Source organism: Microtus pennsylvanicus, chromosome 11 (genome assembly GCF_037038515.1).
Source record: "Microtus pennsylvanicus isolate mMicPen1 chromosome 11, mMicPen1.hap1, whole genome shotgun sequence".
Classification (NCBI taxonomy): domain Eukaryota; kingdom Metazoa; phylum Chordata; class Mammalia; order Rodentia; family Cricetidae; genus Microtus; species Microtus pennsylvanicus.
The window spans coordinates 72,546,009-72,568,669 of record NC_134589.1 but is presented as its reverse complement, the minus strand read 5'-3'; the positions used below and the strand labels follow the sequence as shown (position 1 = coordinate 72,568,669).

The following is a 22,661-nucleotide window of genomic DNA, read 5'->3' as shown; positions in this document are numbered from 1 at the left end:
TTGAAAGCTACATTCCTTGGGAGACTTCTAAGCAGCTCTGGCGCTGTCTATAGAAAGCACTTCTGGTAGCATGCAGGCTGCTTCTAAAGAAAAGACTCCACAACAGCAGCAAATAAAGACTTTATTTTCTGCAACACGACCCACCTTTTCCAAGAACATGACTTGACCTCAGCCAAAGCAGAGGACAAAAGCTGTTAAGTGACAGAAGGCAAGGGGTTACTAGAAAAATAGATATACCCAAGGCTCTCCCAAGGATCCAGACCACTGTCCCAAGCTCCCCAACAGGGCTTACCGAGTGGAACAAAAAGGTATGGAAAGGCCAGAAACAGATGCTCAGTGAGGGGAAATATCCTGGCAGTGAAGACCTGGAGGGTAGGTGTGGGGAGCATGGCTCCTAAATAAGTACTGAGACTGAGAGAAAATAATTTATTGGGTGATAAATGATGGTGTGTGGTGTCAAGTTGACCATTCCAGATCTCACTGAAGCTAAGTTCTGGCCAGTCTATGGAGGTAGAAATTGGGGGTGGAAAACTTAAGAGTTCCTACTTCCCCAAGAAAAAGTAGACTTTATATGCAGCTCTACCCTTTTATCCAGCCTGCCTCCCCACAAAAGCTTCCCAATTCCTTAGCTGGAGCTTGCTTACACCAAAACGTGGAATTAGAATGGATGGGTCCTGCCCAAACCCTCCAGCCTCAGAAATGACAAGAGTTGAAGAGTAGATGTGGAAGAGGGAAGTTAAGGAATGAAGTATCTGCTCATTCCCCTACTCAAACTGGGACCCAGAGCTGGACTGAGCTAGGCAGACAGGGAGGGAAGATCAGGCAGCTGTTCTCATTATCAGGGACCCATGCAGACTTGTCAGATAAGTAGGTAAGACTGAGTTGGAGGGAGGGAGTCTAGGAAGTTGTTTAGGCTCCTAGAGCGATAAGCAGCCTGGTTCAAGGGGGAGCAGGAAGCAACTCAGTAACAAACTGGGAGGAGCCTGAGCTCACAAACATAGTGAGTGGGCAAACATCCACCACCACCCGCCCCTCCGGTCACTGGAGGGGCCCCTGCGGGTGGCAGGCTGATCAAGGGCAGAGCTTGATGCGGGTGCCCTTGGAAAGCACCCGGAAGAAAGGGAAGACACGCTCGCCAAGGAAGGCAGCTGAGAAGGTATGCACGTGGGCTAAGGTATCTGCATTGTAGAATCCCAGGCGCCCAGCCTCATAGTCCAGATACACGCCAAAGCGCCGTGGTTTCTCACATGGGCTCAGTAGTGTCTGCTCTGTTGAGCTCTGTGCCTGGTATCGTTTGCCGTGGGTGCCCACACACCATACTTCCCGCTGGAGCAGGAGCTGCTGAGGCAGGTGGAGCCGGCGGCGGCGATGGTGGTGGCGTGAGGAGCTGGCATCCCCACTACTAACAGATGACCCCCCAGAGCTCACTTTTTCTTTATGATGGGTTGATTCACGGGCAGCACCCACTGCCCAGCCTCGCCGCCCACCCACCTCTACCTCCCAGTAGTGCCTGCCAGAGCGGAAGCCCTGGGCCCCTAGTACACAGCAGTCAGTTGAGAAGCGCTTGGAATGTTCAGGAACCTCCTGCCGACGTTCTGCCAGGCGGACCCCACGACGATCAGGGGACAACATAAGGGCTGGGTGAGCTGTGTCAGGGTCCAGCGTCAAGTCAACTTGGAAAAAGCAAAGACAAATACAGCAGAACTAAAACACCTTATCCTCACAAACGTGTCACCAATGCCATCCTTTCCACCTCTGTCCTCCCCACCAACCCCATCCTGGGGACCTTCACCCTAATTCTCCTACTACCTGTCAGCCTTCCAAAACAGCTGGGCCACCACAGAAGCAACTCTTGACTTGAACCCTCAGCGTAGCCACCAGTGTTCTACTCCATCCCAGCTCTCCCAGCTCCCTAAACTTCCCTCAGGACCTCAACTCTCAGGTCTGTAAAAAGGAAGGTTATTGACCTCCCTACCTCTTGCAGCCTGACAAAACATCCGGCTCATTTTCCTCACAATGGCGTCTGTCAGGAAGTCGTGGCTATGGGGTTGGCATGGGTCAGGGGACCAAATCTCTGGGGGCTGCAACTGTATCTCTTCACACCTGGAGGAGGGGACCAGGTAGGGGGTGGGAACATGATATTCCCAGAATAAAGAACAAAAGCTAAGGGGGAAAAAGTACAGGGTCTAAGAAGGAGAAACTTAACTCCTAGGAAAGAGGGAGGGAGGAAGGGAAGGAGAAAGAAAGGGAAGGAAGAAAGGAAGTCTCAAGAGAGGCGGGAATGGGGAGCCAAACACAACTGGGTGCAAAGGGTAGAGTGGGAACACACCTATTGAAAGTCTCCTTGATGTCCTGGGAATGAAAGAGAAAGAAAGTGTCAGCTGCACAAGTTCACTGCTCTCTCCCAGTCTCCAACTAGAGAAAGGTCTGAACTTGGACAGGCAGGGAGAAAGCAACACTTTCCAGGATCACAATAAACGTGAGTGCTCCTCAACCACCCTGGTACCTCCAGACCTAACACATCTCATCCTGCCGTAAGCCCCAGTAACTTTCACAGTCTAACCCCTGCACCTTTTTCAAACTATCACTCTGTCAGCTCTTAAGCCCCTATCCCTAGCAACTGAATCTGCCTTCTTCAGGTATGACTGGAACATATATCACAATCGATACTGTCACCAGCCTCAAAAAAAGTCTCATCTTCAGATGAAAAGACTTAGGGTTCTTCCCAATGAGGCACACACAGTTCTGGGCAGTGGTTGGTGAGCACTGCCTAAAAGGACAAAAAGGGAGCTGGCGAGTGTGGAGCAGGGCAGAGGGAGGACAGTGCTTACTCACTTGCAGCAGCCGCAGGCCCCCCTGCTGGCTCCGTTCTTGGGCTTCAGCTAGCAGGCGGCTGAGCTGGGCAGCCTGCTCTTCAAGGCGGTGGGCTGCTGCTCCTGCACGTCCCAGCTGAGCTTCATGCATCTCTCGGAGGCGCCGTTCTAGTCCTGCCTGCTCTTCAGCCAGAAACCGTGTTAGGCGCCCAAACTCTGAGGCCACAGCTGCCAACTCTGATTTCATCTGGCTCTGGAAAGACACAAAGGTAGGCATGGAGACATAGTTCAGAGGTTAAGAGCACTGCCTGCTCTTCCAGAGGACCTCTGTTTGATTCCCAGCATCCATATGGCAGCTCACAACCATCTGTAGCCAGTTCTAGGAGATTCAGTATTCTCTTTTGACCTCGGTGGTCACCAGTCATGCACAAGGATACATATGCACAGATGCAGGCAAAACACACATACACTAAAATAAATTTTAAAAATTAAAAACTGGAGAGATGCAAAGGGAATGGAAGCCACCACTGAACACACAGAAAGGGAAACCTGCAGTTTTAAGGATAAAACAATTATATTTTATTTATTGTAAGGGGAAAACACTCGAAACAGGAAACAAGAAATCTAAGCACAGAAATGTCCCATGGGGGAAAAAGTGCAGAGAGCATGCACCTGGAGGTGTACACATTTTACCCTGGGGTTCAGCGAAGCCACGCCTTATTAAGAATCACCTCTTAAAGACGATTGGCTTAAACGGTTCCCCCATTATCTCCCCCTTTTGTCTAAACAAGCCATCTCAGTCTTATTGTACCACTGTGATAGCCTAAACTGGCATAATGGTCCAAATTCACCAACTGCTTTCTGGAATGCTTATCTCTCTCTGCCCTGCCTAATTTACTTTACAGATGGAAGCTTGTTTACATGTTCCAAAGGAGCTTCTCTCCTCTCCAGATCTCGTAGCACCAACTCCATATCTCTGTATCTCTCCATAGTATATATGTATTGGAGGTGCTGTTATAATGGAGATGGACTGGGGGAACATGTGTGGAGGTCAGAGGATAACTTATAAGACTTAGTTCTCTCCTCCCACCATGTGAGTCCCGGGGATCAAACTCAGCAAGCTCCTGAGTCATTTTGCCAGTGAAGTTGTTCTGGTTTTGAGACAGAGTCCTGCTTTGCAGCCCAGGCTGGCCTCAAAATTAAAATCTCCCCTCCAGTTTGCCAGTTTAAAGATAAAAGCTACATGCCCAGCTTTGTATTATCTTTAAAATTCTCCATTTGTTCTCACAGATAGGACCTGTGCGTGCCTTTGTTTGCCACAATGCTACCAGAAGCTGGCAGAGTGCCAACCACAGGTAGGTTCTTGGTAATAATTTTTTGAAATTAGCAAATAAGAGAATTCAGCAAACAAGACTTGAAGCTGGACATGAGGGTTCATGCCTATAATACTAAATACTCTTGAGGCTGAAACAAATTACTCACATTTGAGGCCAGCTTGGGCTATAATGTAAAAAAAAATCCTGTCTCAAAACACAAAAGAAAGATATTACAAAATTAAGTCCTTACTCAGTAGCCACAGTTGCCATAGGAGAATAGTCACTCAAATCCTTTACAAACTCTTCTGTAAAGGTGCAAATAAAAAATACTATACACTTAGGGCCAACAGTGGTACAGTTGTTCCTAGATAATTACGTGGGCTTGGTTCCAAGAGACTGAAATCAGCAGATATGCAAATCCCTTATATAAAATGGTGTATCATATACTGTATATACTCCTATATACTTTAAGTATTTTGTAATACCCAATACAATGTAAATACTACCAAATAGATATATTGTACTTGTGGTAGCTTGAATGAGAATGACCCCCATAGGCTCATATATTTGAATACTCGGTCTATACTTGGTCCCCAGTTGGTAAAATGTTTGGAGGATGGAAAGTTGAAGGAAATGTGTCACTGGAGTGGACTTTAAGAGCTGTGGCCCTGTTGAAGGTGTGTCACTGAGGGTGGGCTTTTGGATTCCAAAAGTCCATACAATTCCATTAGCCGCCCCCACCCTGAATCATGAGGACCAATAAACATTTTATAAGTTGCCTTTATAATCGTGTTTCTTCAAAGCAATTGAAAAATAACTAAGACAGAGAAACCCTGTCTCGAAAAACCAAAAAAAAAAAAAAAAGAAAAATAACTAAGACAATACTGTATATGTTAAAGGATGGCCGGCAGTGGTGGCACACACCTTTAATTTCAGTGTTTGGAAGGCAGAGACAGGCAGATCTCTGAGTTCAAGGCAAACCTGGTCTACAGAGCAAGTTCCAGGACAGCTGAGGCTATGTAGGGAAACCCTGTCTCACCCCTTCACCCCCCTAAAAAAGTCTTTATTCTCTTTTGGGTGGTGGAGGAATTGAGACAGGGTCTCACTGTGTAGACTAGGCTGGCCTCAAAATCACAAACGATCTGCCTGTCTCTGCTCCCCAAGTCCCACAGGAATAAAGACTTTATTTAAAAAAGGTCTGTACAGACATGCATAGTGGTGCACACCTTTTAATCCCAGCACTTGGGAGGCAGAGGCAGGCGGATCTCTGAGTTTAAGGCCAGCCTGGTCTACAGAGTGAGTTCCAGGACAGCCACCGCTACACAGAGAAACTCTGGTTTGAACAACAACAAAAAGTAGTCTGTATATGTTAAGTACTGATGTCATTTTTTCTATGCCCAATTTGAACTTGAAGAAGTACATAACATAGAATACAAACTATATTTAGCAGTTTATAACAACAGCCAACTGCCTAGTCCTAAGCCATTTGCCTGGGCTAGACCATTCTGAATGATAACCACTTTTTCCATTAATTACTCTAAATAAAGATTATCAAAGACACAGATCCCAGCATACATTCTGTATAACTAACTCAGAGGATCCTAAACATATTAGTTTGGGCAGCTGGACAGAGGCAGGATGATTCCCCATTTCCCAACTCAGATTCTGCTTATAGCACATTGTGATTGGCATTTCACAGAAATGAGCCCCTAACGCGCAGGTGGCACTACTACAGGTTGTAGACCTGGCAACGTCTGGACTTGGTTAGGAGGGAAAGGATATCCTCATTTGATGGCTGAAGCTTAGCTTGGCGACAGTACCAGTCTATTCCAGCAAAACCTGCTAGCCTTCTGAAGACAGGAAATGAGGGAGTGAGACTCCTGAAGAGGGGTGAGCAAATGTGAAAGGGCTGAGAACACTGGGAAGGAAGTCAGGAGCTATCTGCACCCCTTAACTTAAGGTTCAGGGCAGCTCTGCCAGCCATGTGTGTGTATCCTGGGACTTGGTACTCTTCTGGCAACATTTACTGTATTTGCTCACTTGCTTTCTGTGCTATCCGGAGTCAAGGGCTAGGTGTACTCCGTAGCTTTAGACCAGACAACCAGTCTCAACTAGCCAGGCCTCAGTTTTCACTGCATTTTACAAACAAAAAAGGAACATGCTTCCTACCCACCTCCCAGGCCCTGGCTATTCTTTCTTCAGGGATAGTCATTATATGTGATAGTTTCCAATCTCATCTTCCTTACTTTGACAACAGAATCAGTCAGCCCATTCACAGACATCACCCACCTTCAGCTCTGACATCCGCCTCTCCTCCTTGGCCTTCATCTTTTGCACAGCCTCGAGGTGCTTCCGAAGTGGTTCCACATGACCTTGTAGCTTGGCCTAAAGGAGCAGGAAAGGAACATTAGTTAGGGGGATGATGAGAAGCACCTGCAGAGCCTCTTTCCAAGCTTCCCTACAGCGGAGACTCAATGCCTGATATTTCCATTGTTGTCAAATAAGCCCTTCCTTCCACACCTTCTCCCAGATGACCCATGCATTCATGATGCAGAAGCCTGTGTGTGCCTTCTTGAGAGGCTACAGAACTCTGTTCTCTACAGATGACATACACATGGCTTAAGCTCCTCACCACATGAAGTCCATCCACAGGAATATTCCTGCTTTTGGTCTTTCCCACTTGATAAGTCATCTTCAATGTCGACAAATCTAAACATTTTTCTGGAGAGTTTTATGCCTATGCTAATAGTTTGTTTTTGATTTTCAACATAGTGTTTCTCTGCGTAGCCTTGGCTGTCCTGGAATTCGATATATAGATCAGGCTTAAAGTGGTTCTCTGCCACTTTCAAAATATAAACCCTATATTTCTATGATCATTTCATCCTGTCCACCCCCTCAAAAGTTGTGACTTCATTCAATCCTTGACCTGGGATTGCCATGCTCTACTTAGTCCAAGGTATTCTACCTTTACAACCCAGCTTCCTGAACATGACTGACTCTACCTATGAAACTTAAAAAGAGTCTAACTAGCCAGGCAGCGGTGACACATGCCTTTAATCCCAGCACTTGGGAGGCAGAGGCAGCCAGATCTTCATTGAGTTCAAAGCCAGCCTGGTCTACAAAGCGAGTTCCAAGGCAGCCAGGAACACAGAGAAACCCTGTCTCAAAAACCATCTAAATTACCTAGAGCAGTGCTTCTAAATTTTCCTAATGCTGCGACCCTTTAATGCAGTTCTCCTCATGCTTTGGTGACCACAACCATAGAATTATTTTCACTGTTACTTTAAATTGTAATTTTGCTACTGGTATGAATCATGTAAATATCTGACATGCAGGATACCTGATATACGACCCCTGTGAAAGGATGGTTTGCTCCCCTAAAGTATCATGACTCACAGGCTGAGAACCACATCCCGGAGCATAAGCAATTTTACACATGTGTTTTCCAGGCATTACAGGGTCCTTCACCCTCACTTTTCTCTCCTGAGGCAGGGTCTGCCCAAGTTAGTCAGGAACTTAACTTATACATTTGAGGATGACCTTGAACTTCTGACCCTCCTACTTCTAACTCCCTAGTGCGGGGATTGTCACTTTGCTTAGTTTCTATGTTCGGTCTACCTTGTTTTCCATTCTATTGCTATCACATGAAAAACAAAAGCCCTTTCTTCTTTTAGTTACAATTCTAACACCAATCAGATACATGGGCTTTCCATTCCAAGGATTTATAGCCATGTCTTTTTCCTTTTCCAACCAGGATGGATATGATAAACTGTGCCTTTTTTGCTCTTTCCTTCTTTTATGTCTTCTCCTGATGACTTGCTCCCTCCTTTTCATTAGGGGGAAATACAGGAATAGACCTTGAGCTCTACCAGAACCAAAACTGCATCTAGGTGATTTGAGGCAAGTCATGCTTCCAGTTTCCTCAGTTTAAAATGGGAATAATGTCAACCTCACAGATAGCAAACTTAGCAAAGTTTGGGCAAAAGATCAGTAAACATTATCCAGCACTTACTAACTATGGCGGTAAGCTGCCAGTGACATCCTGATAATGACCCATGAACTTAAAGATAACTGACCCTGAGTACAAAAGGCAATTGTTACACAACTGGTTGTAGGAAGTACCACAGTCATTCCATTACAATACACAAAATTATGCCCTTTGATATTATTGCATTTTCTCCACAGTAGAATCAGTCATTTCTACTCCATCAATTCAGAATTTACAAAGTTTTAGTTTACCCTTTAGTATTTGTATAAATTGACAAATAAATTGCAGGCATGAATTCAAATACAATATTAGAGGGGTTTTTTTTTGTTTGTTTGAAACAGGGTCTCACTATGGAGTATGGCTGACACAGTACTTGCTGAGTAGATCAGGCTGGCCCCAAACTCTCAGAGATCCAAGAGCTTCAGCCTCCAGAATGCTAGGATTAAAGGTGTGTACCATCATTCCTGGCCCTTTTCTTTTTTTTTTTTTTTTGAAAAAGCTCTCTGAGCAGGCAAGATGGTTTAGCCAGTAAAGGCTTGTGGCTAAACCTGATGTGTTCAATCCATTCTACCCACAATGTGGAGGTAGAAACCAATTCCCAAAATTGTCCTGAGACCTTTGCATGTGCTTACACTCACACACAACAGAGCCAGGATTGGTGGCTTGCCTGCACATAGGCAGCTCAGTGAGTTCGAGACCAGCCTAGTCTACATAGTGAGTTCCAGGACAGCAAGGGATATAGAGACCCTATCCCCCCCAAAACCAAATAATTAAAAAAAACAAAACAAAACAAACAAACAAGCCAGGCGGTGGTGGCTCACACCTTTAATCCCAACACTTGGGAGAGGCGGGTGAACTTCTGTGAGTTCAAGGCCAGCCTGGTTTTACAGGCGGAGTTCCAGGACAGGCTTCCAAGCTACACAGAGAAACCCTATCTTGAAAAACAAACCGGGTGATGGTGTACACTTTTAATCCCAGCACTTAGGAGGCGGAGACAGGCGGATGTCTATCAGTTTGAGGCCAGCCTGGTCCTCAAAGTGACAGCCAGGACAGCCAGGACTGTGTACACAGAGAAACCCTATCTAGAATCTAGAAAACACCCAAACAAACAAACAACTCGGATCACGCTTAAGTCGGGCTGGCCTCTACCTCAAAAAGTAGTCAGGGGCTGGGCGATGGTGGCGCACGCCTTTAATCCCAGCACTCGGGAGGCAGAGGCAGGCGGATCTCTGTGAGTTCGAGACCAGCCTGTTCTACAGAGCTAGTTCCAGGACAGGCTCCAAAGCCACAGAGAAACCCTGTCTCGAAAAACCAAAAAAAAAAAAAAAAAAAGTAGTCAGGGATGACCTTGAACTGATCTCCTGCCTCCTCGCGTTGGGGTAAAAGGCACCACCATGCCCATCTTGGATTGAATTTTCTCCAGATACTCTGATTCAGAACTTGCAGTTAGGCCTACTGTACTTTCGAAACCTCCTTAGTAACTGACAATCATCTGTGAAGCCTTAGACTCTCCAGTCGAGGATGATGATCACCCAAATGAAGCTACTGACTGAATCAGGAGGCCTAGAAACACAAGTCACAAAGCAAGCTCTGGGCAGCCATGCAGATGCTACCCCCTCCTTCTAGCTCCAAGGCTTCCAATCGGGAGGTAGTTCTATTTGCACTGACTGCTTCTTAGACAAATGCCCGGTTCATATGTCCAAAGAATTAAGGAAATAAAAAACAAGACAGCTAACCAAACAAGAATTAGTCAAGAACAGTCAAGTCAGAAAAGTCAAACAGAAATATCCAAGTAGTGTTACCAAGATGCCCCAAGGGGAGTCTGTTCATATTCAAGTCTATCACTAAAGCTGTACATAAACATCCATGTTCAGAATTTAAACATGTTTCCCAATCAATAAAACGAGAATGTCAAACATCAAACTCCCAGGGTGACTTTGAATTATGAATGATAATCCAGAAAAAGTGGCCAGCGCAGTACTGACTATATGTAAAGTGCCCTATAAATATTAACTAGCATTCCTGTGGTAGTTAAAGCTCAAGGACACTCTGAAACTTGAGCAAGAAGTTTTTGCTCTAAAAGTCTCTTTCCTGGTTAATACATGAGACTGGGTGCAGAACCCAGTAGGAGACAAGTGGGGTGCATGTGGATCTGACACTCGTTTCAGACTCCCCTCTTCTTTTGGCCCCCATTTCTTTCCATCTGGAAGTGACTCTGTCATGGGTAAGACTTAAGATCCATCCAGAAGGGAGTAAGACCCCTTGTCACCTGCACCCCTATCCTGAAGACACTGAGGAAGCTACAGGATCCTTCTCAAGCATCCACCTAGGAAGTCAGCCCTTGGACGGGGTGACTCCTTCCTCCAGCACATGAGGTCCTGTTAGGAGAACTCCCGTTCCCTTTCCCCACCCTCACTCAACCCTCGCCTGCTGCACCCACCTTGTACTCCTGCACCACCTCCTCCAGTGGCACCACACTGTGCTGTTTGTGGCTCCTGGATTCTCGGCACACCACACAGATGGCTTCTTCGTCCACCTCGCAGAAGAGTTTCAGGGCTTCTTGGTGTCTCGGGCAGATGCCTTGCTCGTTCACACGACTCCCGCGCCCAGGGGATGGATGCATCTGGCGAATCACCTGGACCATGTTGGCCAACTGCAGGTTGGGGCGGAAGCTCCGCCGAGGAAAACTTTTTCGACACTGGGGACAAGTGAAGCACCTCCGAGGGGCTGGAGGTGGCGGCAGTTGGGTGATCGGGTCTAGCTCTTCTTCCTCGTCTTCCTCCAGCACTTCCTCCTCCTCGTCCTCATCTTCCCCCCTCAGGTCCTCCACATCTCCCAAGTAATAGTCCAGATCTTCCTCCTCCTCCTCCTCCTCCCACACGTAGTCCATGTTGTCCCAGTTGGACCCGTCTATGCCTATGCCACTACTCCAGAACACTCCCTCCTCTTCCTCCTCGGCCTCCTCCTCCATGTCACCCTCATAATCTTCATCCCGCATGGGGGTGTCCCAGCCCCCGCCTGCTCCCACAGCCTCCACTTCTTCCTCCTCTCCGACCTCCTCCTCCTCCTCCCTATCCAACTCATCCCTGTCCTCCTCGTCCTCCCCGCCCCACAACTGGGTTACACACACGCGGCAGAAGTTGTGCCCGCAGCCGATGGACACGGGGTCCGTGAAGTAATCGAGGCAGATGGCGCACACCGCCTCCTCCTGAAGGGTCTGCACAGGGTTGGGTGTCATGGCAACGGCAGCCATCTTAGTGTCCAGTCAGCCAGGGTAGAAGTGCGGTGGGGGGGCTGAGGGGGGGTCCGGGGGGGTTGTCCTCCTCAGGAGCCCGGGACCCCGTCCCCACCCCAAGTCCTGCTTCTCCACAGCTTGCCTGCGGCGAGGCCGAAAGAATGTCCTCCCGACCAGCCCACCCCACCACACACACTCCCCTACCCCTAGACCACAGTCGCGTCTCCGAGAGGAGAGGGGACAGAGGTGAGCGCCACCAACAAGTACCTCAGGTGGACCTGAGTGCAAATCGGCCCCAACGCTCCCCGGGCCTCCTCATAAACCCCCCGCCCCTCCTCACTTCCTGGCCCCGCCCCCCAGTTTCCGGCCTCCCTCCCGACGCTTCCGGCGTCTCCACACGACCTAGACTCACGCGTTCCCTCCGAGGTTGTGCTACACACGCCCACTTCTCCCGCACCCCGCCCCGGACTCCGGGGCAACCGGAAACGAGGAGGAGACGCTCTAGCCGAGACGAGGGCACAGGACTGGAGGGCTAGGACGGCGGAGGCCCGCATCTCTGTGATGACTGGCCGCGGGGAACGCGTACAAAGCGGAAGAAGCCCCCATGTCCCGCCAGCGGGGACAGATGGCGGAGGGCAGCGAAGACGTGGAGCAGCACCCTGCTCTCCGTGCTACAACCGCAGCGGCCTAGCGCCATCCTACCGACCAGGCACGGACGACTGCAGAAGGGACTCCCAAAGCCAGCGCCGGAAGCGGAGGGGCGGGCCCGCTCAGCGTCAACTACTTCCGGCCCCTGGAGACCTAGTGCTGGTTTGAGGTCCCTCCGAGTGGGATCCTGGGCGGAGTCTGGCGAAATAGGCAAGACTGGCGATAGGGAGGCGCCACCCTCCAGCTGGACTGGGCATTTCCATGCCCATTTTAGAGACTGCGACCTTGCCAGCACTCCGAGAAGTCCGCCACTTGGGAGGGGAAGAGGCAGGAGGATTGCGGCAAGTTACAGGCTTGTCTAACCTGGACTACCATCTGAGACCCTGTCGCAGAAAGCAACCACCAACCGACCGAAGCAGGCTAACCAAAAAGCCTGTCAACTGACCACTGTCTGATAATTTATTATTAATATCTACGTGCATATTAAATGGAACACTGTTCAGCTATGTGGAAAGGAATCTTCGGAATGTGTTCTGTTGAAAAAGCGCAGTGTTGAACAGTCTGGAATATACCATCTAGGAGGGCATAAAATGTTTTAAGTGTATTTGATACTTCGTACGTCTGTGTCTGTTCATTTAAAGTAAATCATAGTTGTTGCCTCACAGGGTTTTGTGAGGATGTAAAGCGATCAGAATGTTTCCCAGAGCCTGGGAAGATAAGGGTTAGCCAGCTACTCTACCATATCCTCATCTGTAGAAGACAGTAGAATTTCTCTAGGAAGGATGACAGGGCAGGAAAGACCCTTTCCCGAACATGTAGTTCTTTCTATATCCTTCGAGTTTTAAAACAAGTCCATATGTTCTCTTAAAAATAATATTTCTGGGACTGGAGAGATGGCTCAGTGGTTAAGAGCACTGACTGTTCTTCTAGAGGACCAGGATTCAATTCCCAGCACCCACATGGCAGCTCACAGCTGTCTGTAATTCCAGTTCCAGGGGACCCAACAACCTCACACAGACATATACGCAGGCAAAACATCAATGCACATAAAATAAAAATAAATTATTAAAAAATAATAAGATTTCCTCACTACTATGTATTCATTCAAATTTTAATACTTTATACTGGCGGTGCACACTTTCATGTTTTGCAGTCCAAATGCTTTTGAGATTTGTTTTTGTTGAATTCCAGTCTAAGGGGAAAGAGAGTCTCGGATTGTGTTGTGGAACTTGTTTTGTTTTGTTTTTGTGAGAGAATCTTGCCCTGGCTATATTAATAACGGTAGCCCTGTGGTTCCCAGAGCTTTCTGCTGTCCTTTTTGCTTGTTTTGTCAGTTTGTTAGAAATAATTGGTGCATTATATCCTCTGAGCGCAAATTTAGTTGGGAATCATGACTCGGAGCAGCTCCAGCTGAACACGCCAAAACCACGGACCTTCGGGAAACAAATCTAGTTCCGTGAAGTGAACGCAAGCCTGTCGAATTATAGCTTCAGTAGCTTGCTAGTAAATACTCTGGCAGCCTTGTTTCCGTAGTGTAGTGGTTATCACGTTCGCCTCACACGCGAAAGGTCCCCGGTTCGAAACCGGGCGGAAACAGTTTTACGATGATTTTTCTTCCACAAAATATCGTATCATGTTGAAAAAAAAATGGCCCTAGAAAAAAATAGGAATTGAGTCTTTAAATTCGGTGCACGTTGTCTCCGAAATACTTATGAAGCCATTATCCCGCTAAGAATAGCGGTGCCTCGGATGCATATGACATCTTTATGAGACACATATAATTAAAATTGACAAAGCTCCACTATCGAGGTTGTGGACTCCAGTCCTATACGGGGTGAACTTCTTTTTAGAACAGTGATTTGAAGAACTTTTGTGACCAAAACAAAACGGTGCCCTGTTGTCTGAACTATTATAAAGATAGACCACTAAATTGGAAAGCCCGTCAAATAAGTGACAAATGGGTACCATTTGGCAAATTCCTGGAGGCGGGCCATAATCAGTCTTCCTTCAGCAGGTATTAGGCAACACCCAGGTGTCAGAACCAGCTATGTCGGTAGTGACGATGTGGCTACAGAAGGTAGGCTGAAACCCCAGAATCAGGCAGTGCCTAAGTAAGCTTGCAAACCCTAGTTAGGATTCGGACTTGCATTTCCAGGAAAGGTGCTTTGTGTAATGAGAACTGCAACTCTAGGTGATTTTTCGTTGTTTAATTGAGAGTCTGTCTATGCTGAGATGTTTCATTGCCCACTTTGCCACCACACATACGGCAATATAAAGTTGTCCTTTGTTGTGAAAAGCCCTGGCACAAGTATCTTCAACTCCAGGGACCTCTTTATTAATGTCAAGTGATATACACCAACCGTTCCTTAGTCTTGTCAATACAATCCCAGTTCTACTTCTCAGCTGCCCTCGTCTTCCCGACAAACACACCAAGCGCTACAGTCTAATGATGACATCAAGTTAGTTTATTAAGCTTACTAGACAAAGGACAGCATCACCTTCCATTTCAGAAGCACATCAAAGGTGCAGCTGGGGACCCGAGAGTGGGTGTATAACCCTCCCTATAGGGTGACCATAGCAAGAATTAATCAGAACTTGTAAAACAGGCAGAGTTCCTAGCACACAGGTTCCTGGAGAGTCAGTGTGACTATGTCTTACCATGAGATACATGGATCGAAATAAGCCGCTGCAGAGTTTTGGAGAAGTATCAGAGTGCCACCCCACGCCCCAACAACTGAACATTTCCCAGCCGGGTAGACTCAGAACTACTTGGGAGACAGAGGCAAAAGATGGCAAATTTAGGGCCTGCCTGAGCAATTGAGTGAGAGATGTCTTTTTTGTTTTGGTTTGGTTTTTGGTTTTTCAAGACAGGGTTCTTTGTAGCTTTGGAGCCTGTCCTGGAAAGCAAAAGATGTTTTAAAGCTCAGTAGCAGCATGCTTGACACTAAGTATGAGATCCCCAAGCTCAATAGTTAGTACTGCAAAAGAAACACACATGCGTGTATATGCATATGTGTATATACGCAAGATATATGGTCATTGACCTCTTGAATGCTCGGTGGCATGGAATTGGACCCATTAACGATTCCATTATTAAGGGAGGGCTCATGAAACCCAACTTTCCTTCTTGTTCAGAGAAGGGCTAAAATAGTCAGTATGGGGACACATAGGCAGTTGACAATTGCTGGGAAAGGGTTTAGGAGACCCTTCCCGCCCCTAAGGATATGGCAGCAGTTAAAGGTTTCCAAAGAAAAATGTTCTCTTTAGTAATGTAGCCACTAGCAAGCTGCCTATGCTCCTATTAATCCCTCCCATGTCCCTGAAAGCAACCCTAATTAAACTCATTGGTTCACCAAGCTAGACAAGGGTGCGATTGTTTTTTTGTTCTGCCATTGACGCCTTATCTGGGGCGAACAGATGTTTGTTCCATTCCCCAGGAAAAGTCCACACAGTAATCACTGTTGTAACTAGCTGAAGTTCCTCTTTGCTTCCTGTGTGGTTATGTTGTCACTTATAATGGGGTTGGGGGATGATTTTTTTTTTTTTTTGGTTTTTTTGAGACAGGGTTTCTCTGTGGCTTTGGAGCCTGTCCTGGAACTAGCTCTGTAGACCAGACTGGTCTCGAACTCACAGAGATCCGCCTGCCTCTGCCTCCAGAGTGCTGAGATTAAAGGCGTGCGCCACCATCACCCGTCGGGGATGATTTTTTATTTGCGTTTGATTTCGGCTTCCCCAGCATCCAGGTTGCCGGTTTTTGGAAAGACGTATTCTAAAGAACAGCACACTGCAGAAGGCATACTTAAACAAACATCTTTCCTTTCTCTGTTCTGCTCCCACCCACCCTATGGTGATCGCCCCTCTCTGTTGTTTCTGGAATAGTCTTCAATCTTTTGAAACAATGATTAGATTTTTTTTTTAGAGAGTTTTTAATAGTCAAACACAGAGGTCTGCTTCATTTCAACTTCTTTACTGCCAAGCCAGGGGGCAGGGACTGTTTCAACTTCTCGGCTTTCTCCTTGTCTGTGATGACCAGGGTGTAAAGGTACCTGCTGCAGCGAACCTTGAACTTCACATTATCCTTGTTCTTGATCTTGACAGATTTGGTGTGAACAGGAAGTCCTTGATTTCCTCAATTTTCCAAGGCATGGCGATGGGCGCTTGACGCTGGAGACCGTACCTCGGATTGAACCCCCTTCCCCGACTCCCCGAAAGACTCACCCAATGATTAGATTTTTACCACCACCCTTTTTTTTTTGTAGAGAAGGTTACAACGTGTAGATACTTCTTGACATCCTATTGTTCGGGAACATACAAATGCTTTGTTTTGTTTTATGTTTTGAGTCAAAGTCTAAGTAGCTCAGGCTGCCCTCAAATTGGCTCTTTAGCTAAAGATGACTTTGAACTCAGATCCTCCTGCCTTTACCTCCTAAGCACCAGGATTACAGGTGTGCATTACCATGCCCTGCTACAAAAGCCTTTTTATTAAAATATACGAACTAAATGACCTTCAAACATGCACAACAGCAGAACTAAACCATTGTTCACTGGCAAATGAAACTAATAATGATTATTATGATTTTTTTAAAAAAAATCAGCCAAAGCCGGGCGGTGGTGGCGCACGCCTTTAATCTCAGCACTCAGGAGGCAGAGTCAGGCGGATCTCTGTGAGTTCGGGACCAGTTCGGAGCTAGTTCCAGGACAGGCTCCAAAGCCACAGAGAAACCCTGTCTCGAAAAAAAAAACACATCAGCCAACCATTCACCTGACTTCTCTAAAGTTATCGATGAGGGACACGGACTTTAGCTTCCCAGCTGTTGGGGATGCAGCCCCACCACTCCTATTACTACAAATGGCACCCATGTGGACAACTGCTTCCACATAAAGCCTGAGACAGCTTGGGAAGTAATTCTAGAACAAAATGACAACTTTGTGCATGGTTTCTTGGTAGCAGCACTCTCTCGGGTCTACTCTGCTTGCCACAAGCAAGCAAGCGCCTCATCTAAGAGAGGCTTCCTGACTCAGCTTTAGCTGCAAAGCCTGCAGCTCATTAAGAGGTCCTGCCACGAAACACTTAAACGGTGTTGATGAAAAGCTGAACACATGCTTTTCGGTTTTCAGCCGTAGCAGGAAAAAAGCTGCGCTGTTTAAAAATGCCAGCTTTCTGGGCTGTCCTGCCAGGGCAAACTCTGACTCTTTTACGCAGGCGGTTCGTGCGGTTTGCAAGCACGCAAGCACAGGCTGTTGTAGCTCGCTGGCTGGCAGGGACCTTGAAATGCCATAGAGTTGTCTCAGTAAACACGGCTACAGCCAGTACCTCAGCCATGAGGCTGGAAAGCTAAGGAATGGGCTACATCTAGCTGGCAAAGCCACGCCTTTAGTCCTACTGAGATTGCTTGGTAAATTAAAGACTCATGTGGTCAGAAAAAGAGAGATATACAGTAAAGAGAGATTCAAAGACAGAGAAAATTTCTGAATGGTTTAAAGTGTGTTAAAAATATATGCAGACTAAAAGTTAAAATTCTTAAAGTAAACCTCTGTGACTTCAAGGTGTGGTAGCACTTGCCTTTAATCCCAGTGCCTAGAAGGCAGAGACAAACAGATCTCTGTGAGTTCAAGGTATAGTAGCAAACACCTTTAATCCCAATGCCTGGGAGGCAGAGACAGTCGGATCTCTGAGAGTTCAAAGACAGCCTGGTCTACAAGTCAAAGATATACGCTCAAAAAGCAAAAAGTTAACCTAGGAATGTCACAGCTTAGATTCTTAAGCGCCTAGTGATTTAAAGGCGCAAATCAAAAGTGCTCCTGGATAGTAAAAAATTGCAGATTCACAATAGGACAGATTCAGACCACTAAATGAGTCACACTGTTGGATGAATGTACGTAGGCTTGGGAGAGAGAAGAAAAAGAATATAGAGAATAAAGTTAATGGTTTTTTAAAAAAAAGGTAAAGTCTTTAAAGAGACAGAGTACAGATAGTTAAGAGATTAAAAGAAATAAAGAAAAATAAGCCATGTAAAAATGGAAAATTCACAGAGAGTCTGGATTACGTACATTGTGTTTTCTTTAAAATTTTTGACTGTGAAGGAGCTAAGTACAGAGAGACATTTCATTATATGGGCTGCCAAGTGGAACCAGAATGGATATCATGAGGGTATGATTTCAAAATTTGGGTCTAAGGATATGATGCTTTGGAGAGGGTCTTCTTTTGTTTTCACAGAGGATCAGACCTTGTGGATTGCATTTATCCCAATATGGTATGATAGACCATGCCCTCTTGAAGGGTTGGTGTGAATACCTTCAGAAAATTGCTTTGCTCAACTGCCAACTGAGATGAAACTAGCACACAGGTTATACCGTGAAAGACCTAATTAACGACGCCCCCATTCAGCAGGAAGCAGTTTGGAGAGAAAAAACTGCACCCATGTTCCCAAATATGGTTTATAAACGTTCTTTTACATTTAAAGGGGGATATGATATAGATATGAATAATTTGCATTAGTATAGATTTTGCTTTATTGATAGAGATTTAAGGTCAATTTTGTTATATGTATAAGTGTTTCTGATTTTGATTAAGGTATTGTGATTGTGTAGTTCATTTAAATATGTACTGTATAATTAAGAAATATAGGTTGTTAATGGATAATCATCGATAATAGTAAAGCTTGTAGTCATGTTAGTTAGATTTTCTAGATATATAGAGATATATTTTAGATAGACATTCTTCATGTCTTTCAAAGATTACAGAATAGGACATTTAATGTTTTAATAACTGAGGACTTTTCATGACAATGAGACACTATGCTCCTGGCAGCACCAATCTACTTCAAGAGGAAGATGAGCATCGAAGAGGCACCTTATGGAGTTTGATAGCCATTTGGGCAAGAAACTGCTCTTGCCTGGACTATTGCATAAACTGGTCACAGAGAACCCGCAGAGAGAGGACTACTGAACTTGCCTAAGGTGAGATGATCTTTCGGGGTTCCTGATTCATGAAAGAGTCTGTGAGACATTCTGCAGGACACAACAGATAGTGACTGAACTGACTTTGAATTTTCCTGCTTTATGGAAATGTCTGCTGGATACCATGGGCCTGAAGGCTGAAGATGGATGCCCCAATGGTACAGAGGAACTTTGGGTGACTGTCCAGGCAGCGAGATGTCTCTGTCATTTCTAGAGTTTTTAAAGTTGCTTTTTTCTTGTTTGCTTATGTAGTATTGTATCTTTCTGGAGTCTTTGATGGAGTTAAGAATAGTTAGTTATAGTTATAGTTTTACTTATTTATGATAAAGATTATTGTAACTTTTACTTGATAACTGTTTTGTTATATGTAATTTTGCTATGTTAAAGTTAAAGCCTTCCTTTTTTTTTTTTGTTTAAACCGAAAAAGGGGAAATGATGGAGGAAGGTCATTGGCTAATAAAGGAACTGCCTTGGCCCATTTTATTGGTTAGGACATAGGTAGGTGGAGTAAACAGAACAGAATGCTGGGAGGAAGAGGAAGTGAGCTCAGATTCCACAGCTCTCCTCTCCGGAGCAGACGCCTCAGAAAGACGCCATGCTCCCAGCTCCAGGGAAGATGCACGCTATGAAGCTCCGACCCAGGATGGACTTAGGCTAGAATCTTCCCGGTAAGACCGGTGCTATACAGATGATAAGAAATGGGCTAGTCCAGGTGCGAGAGTTAGCCTAGAAGAGGCTAGGTAGAAATGAGCCAAGCAGTGTTTAAATGAATACAGTTTGTGTGTTGTTATTTCAGGGCAAAAGCTAGCCGAGCAGGCGGCTGGGGTGCTGGGGACGCAGCCCCGCCGCCCTTATTACTACACCCAGCGAGTTCTCCAACAATGGCAAGCACTATTCTAGGAGTCAGAGTGAGGTCACCTTGGAGATTCTGCACTTCTTGAGCAAACGCTTGCAGGGTCTTTTGCAGACTTCTAGGGTCACTCTTACCTTCAGGACTAGTATTGGAACACTTTCCTAGAGAATCATGACTTTTGCATTAAAGAGACATGGAAGTGAACAAGTTTCTCCCTGCTTGCCCTCCCTACAAATATAATGCACACCCTCTAGAAACTGAAAATGGGGTAGGGGCAGGGGCACAGAATCAATGAGCTCAGGCTTGGATGGGCTCAGAGGCTGTGAGCGATCTTAAAAGACGAGTCTTGAGTCTTGGGACATTGGCTGTTGCTATTGTCTGAGACACACAGTGAGGGTGTGGGTCGTGCTGTGAGCCCAGAGGTGGCCCTCCAGGGACATGGCTCTCAGCTAAAAAGAGAATGAGTTGGCACAGGAAGAAAAGAGGAAAGCTCCCGCTGGATGCAGAGGGAGCAAAGTAGAGAGAGATAAACCCTCTTTGTCATCTGGTAAGAGGAGGAAAAGCATCCCTGGATTGTTCCTCTGTTGGCTGTTGTTCACCTCAACCAGAGACTCGGACTAGCCCAGTGACTCCTTTCTGATGGAGAGGGGATTCTGAGGTGCAGGACCCTCAGGAGCCCCCGCATTACAAATCCTGCCTCCTCGGGTATGCGGGAGTCAGTTTGGATGAGATCATTGTAAAATATTAAGCAATATACACCATTCTCAAATTTGCACAACACAGATCCATATTTAACATTTAGCATGCTAAATGCGTCTCAACTCTACATAGGGTTTGATGAGACTTATTTTTATTTAAAAAGTCCTTAAGTGAAGCTTTAAATTTTAATAACATTTTCAGCTTTGCATAAGATTAGCTTAAAAAACAGTTGATGTTCCCTAATTTCAATTTTGTCTTTATTAAATAATTTAATATTTTTTCCTGAAAACCCACGTATAAAACGATTTCTCTTTTGACATTTAGAATCCTCCTCTCCATTTCCTCCCGTCTGGGTTGTTACTATCAATAGGCCCAGATTACAAAGGCATTTAAATCATCCTGCTTTCTTCCTTGGAATAAAAAGCACAAACGGAGTGAGTTGGTGATCTACTGAAGTCGAAGTCACATTTACCTTGTCTGTTGACAGACTGGTTTGTTGTTAACCCCACCCCCACCCCCCCACCCCCCGTTGGGAGGCAAAATACACTGGGAAAAGTGAAAGCAAGCAAGGATGTCACAATTCCTCCATTTAGAGTAGTAGAGAAGGCCGGGACACAGGTTTCCGTAGTGTAGTGGTTATCACATTCGCCTAACACGCGAAAGGTCCCCGGTTCGAAACCGGGCGGAAACAGAGTAGAATTTTTTTTTTCCTTAGGTAATTTTCTTTAAAATTTTGCTAATGAATGAATTCTTTGGTTTCGTTTATTTATCACGGTAGTGTGTGTGTGTGTGTGTGTGTGTGTGTGTGTGTGTGTGTGTGTGTGTGAGGTTACAAGAGGTCCTTTTGTGCTCAGACTTTGTTGTCCTCAAAGAACTTGAAGCCCTAGCAGATGCAGCGGGTCGGGAACGCAGTGTATCCACAAAGGAAGCACACTGGAAGTCCAGGCTGTGGAAGATGTTCGTTCACAGGAAAGGTAGCTGCAGTGGCACAGAAGGAGAAAAGCAAAGCAAAGGAATCAATAGAGAAAGGGACAAGAGGACCCTGTGAGACATTCACGAGAAGTGCCGGGCAAGTAGCGATTTGCTGGCCAGGAGACAGCGGTTGTTGGAGCCGGTTTGGTCACACACCGTCCGTGGTGTCCCACTGGTGTATTCCTTGGATCTCCTGCTATCTGTTCAGTTTCCGAAACTACCCTTGCTTCAGCCTCTCCCCTTCTGACCATCCTTACCTGCAGCTGGGGATAGATAGATGGACAGCTGGGGACAAGAGGAGGGCTCAACAGCCACAAGAAAAGCAACAGGGCAGCCAGCGTGACTTCTGGTCCCCTTTCCAGACGTCTCGACTCGGTTGGGTGCCCTGCACAGCTCAGCCTGCTCCCACAACGTCTTCACACACCAAGCAGAAGATGCTTAATAGTATGCTAGGCAATTTGTCTCCCAGCAGTTCTGCCTGCTCCCATGTGTCTCCCCGCCCAGGACCAGCTGCCTTTGGGACCTGTGGCCGTCCTTGTCTGGGACTGGTTGCCCTCGGGACCAGCTACCCACTGCAGCCTCTTGACCTGCAGTGTTTCTGCTGCTACAGCCACTTGGGGATCCGCAGCATTTTAATTAATCCATTACAGTTATGGGCTTTTATTTTGCTTTGTTTTTCAAATAAACCCCAATGTTGTTTATTACAAAGTTTTTTGTCTATTTAGATTCCTCTCCTTTTTTTTTTTTCTTTTTGAGACAAGGTTCTGGCTGTCCTGGAACTCACTCTGTATACCAGGCTGGCCTCAAACTTAAGAGATCCTCCTGCCTCTGCCTCCTGAGTGCTGTGATTAAAGGCGTGCACCATCAATGCCAGGCTCTACATAGATTTATTATCTATTTATTTATTTACGGTTTTTTCGAGACAGGCTTTTTCCGTAGCTTTGGTGCCTGTCCTAAAACTAGCTCTTGTAGGCCTCCTGAGTGCTGGGATTAAAGGCGTGCACCACCACCTCCCTGCTCCCTACATAGATCTCTAATCAACACGTAAAAAGTCATCATTTTCTCTTTCACTTGTTGTTAAATTTCTCAATTCAAAAATTTAGAATGGAGGCAAGCGAGGTTGCCCGCTTTTTAATTCCAGCACTTGAGAGACAGGGGCAGGAGGATCTCTGTGAAT

At 46.1% G+C, this 22,661-nt stretch overlaps 1 protein-coding gene, 2 non-coding genes and 1 pseudogene across 3 annotated transcripts; 2 read left to right on the top strand and 2 right to left on the bottom strand.

Moving 5' to 3' along the window:
- Positions 1–104: 104 nt before the first annotated feature.
- Positions 105–12,097, bottom strand: Trim41 (tripartite motif containing 41). The gene is made up of 6 exons (XM_075992823.1): positions 10,558–12,097; positions 6,419–6,514; positions 2,836–3,066; positions 2,330–2,352; positions 1,976–2,103; positions 105–1,673 (listed from the first exon to the last, which is right to left on the bottom strand). Exons 1-6 carry the CDS (start codon positions 11,368–11,370, stop codon positions 1,072–1,074), a joined length of 1,893 nt encoding a protein of 630 aa, XP_075848938.1. The 5' UTR covers positions 11,371–12,097; the 3' UTR covers positions 105–1,071.
- A 1,426-nt stretch (positions 12,098–13,523) lies between these two features.
- Trnav-cac (transfer RNA valine (anticodon CAC)) lies at positions 13,524–13,596 on the top strand. Its single transcript has one exon. It is a non-coding gene; the product is annotated as a tRNA-Val (tRNA).
- A 2,317-nt stretch (positions 13,597–15,913) lies between these two features.
- On the bottom strand, positions 15,914–16,162 carry LOC142859478 (large ribosomal subunit protein eL38 pseudogene; annotated as a pseudogene).
- A 4,968-nt stretch (positions 16,163–21,130) lies between these two features.
- On the top strand, positions 21,131–21,203 carry Trnav-aac (transfer RNA valine (anticodon AAC)). Its single transcript has one exon. It is a non-coding gene; the product is annotated as a tRNA-Val (tRNA).
- Positions 21,204–22,661: the final 1,458 nt, after the last annotated feature.

Coding starts and splice junctions, on each gene's coding strand:
- Trim41 (XM_075992823.1), bottom strand. CDS start 11,370: ATGGCTGCCGTTGCCATGACACCCAACCCTGTGCAGACCCTTCAGGAG. Junction 3,067..6,418: donor GGCGGATGTCAGAGCTGAAG/GTGGGTGATGTC, acceptor GTGTCTTTCCAG/AGCCAGATGAAATCAGAGTT. Junction 2,104..2,329: donor ATCAAGGAGACTTTCAATAG/GTGTGTTCCCAC, acceptor CCCCTCCTCCAG/GTGTGAAGAGATACAGTTGC.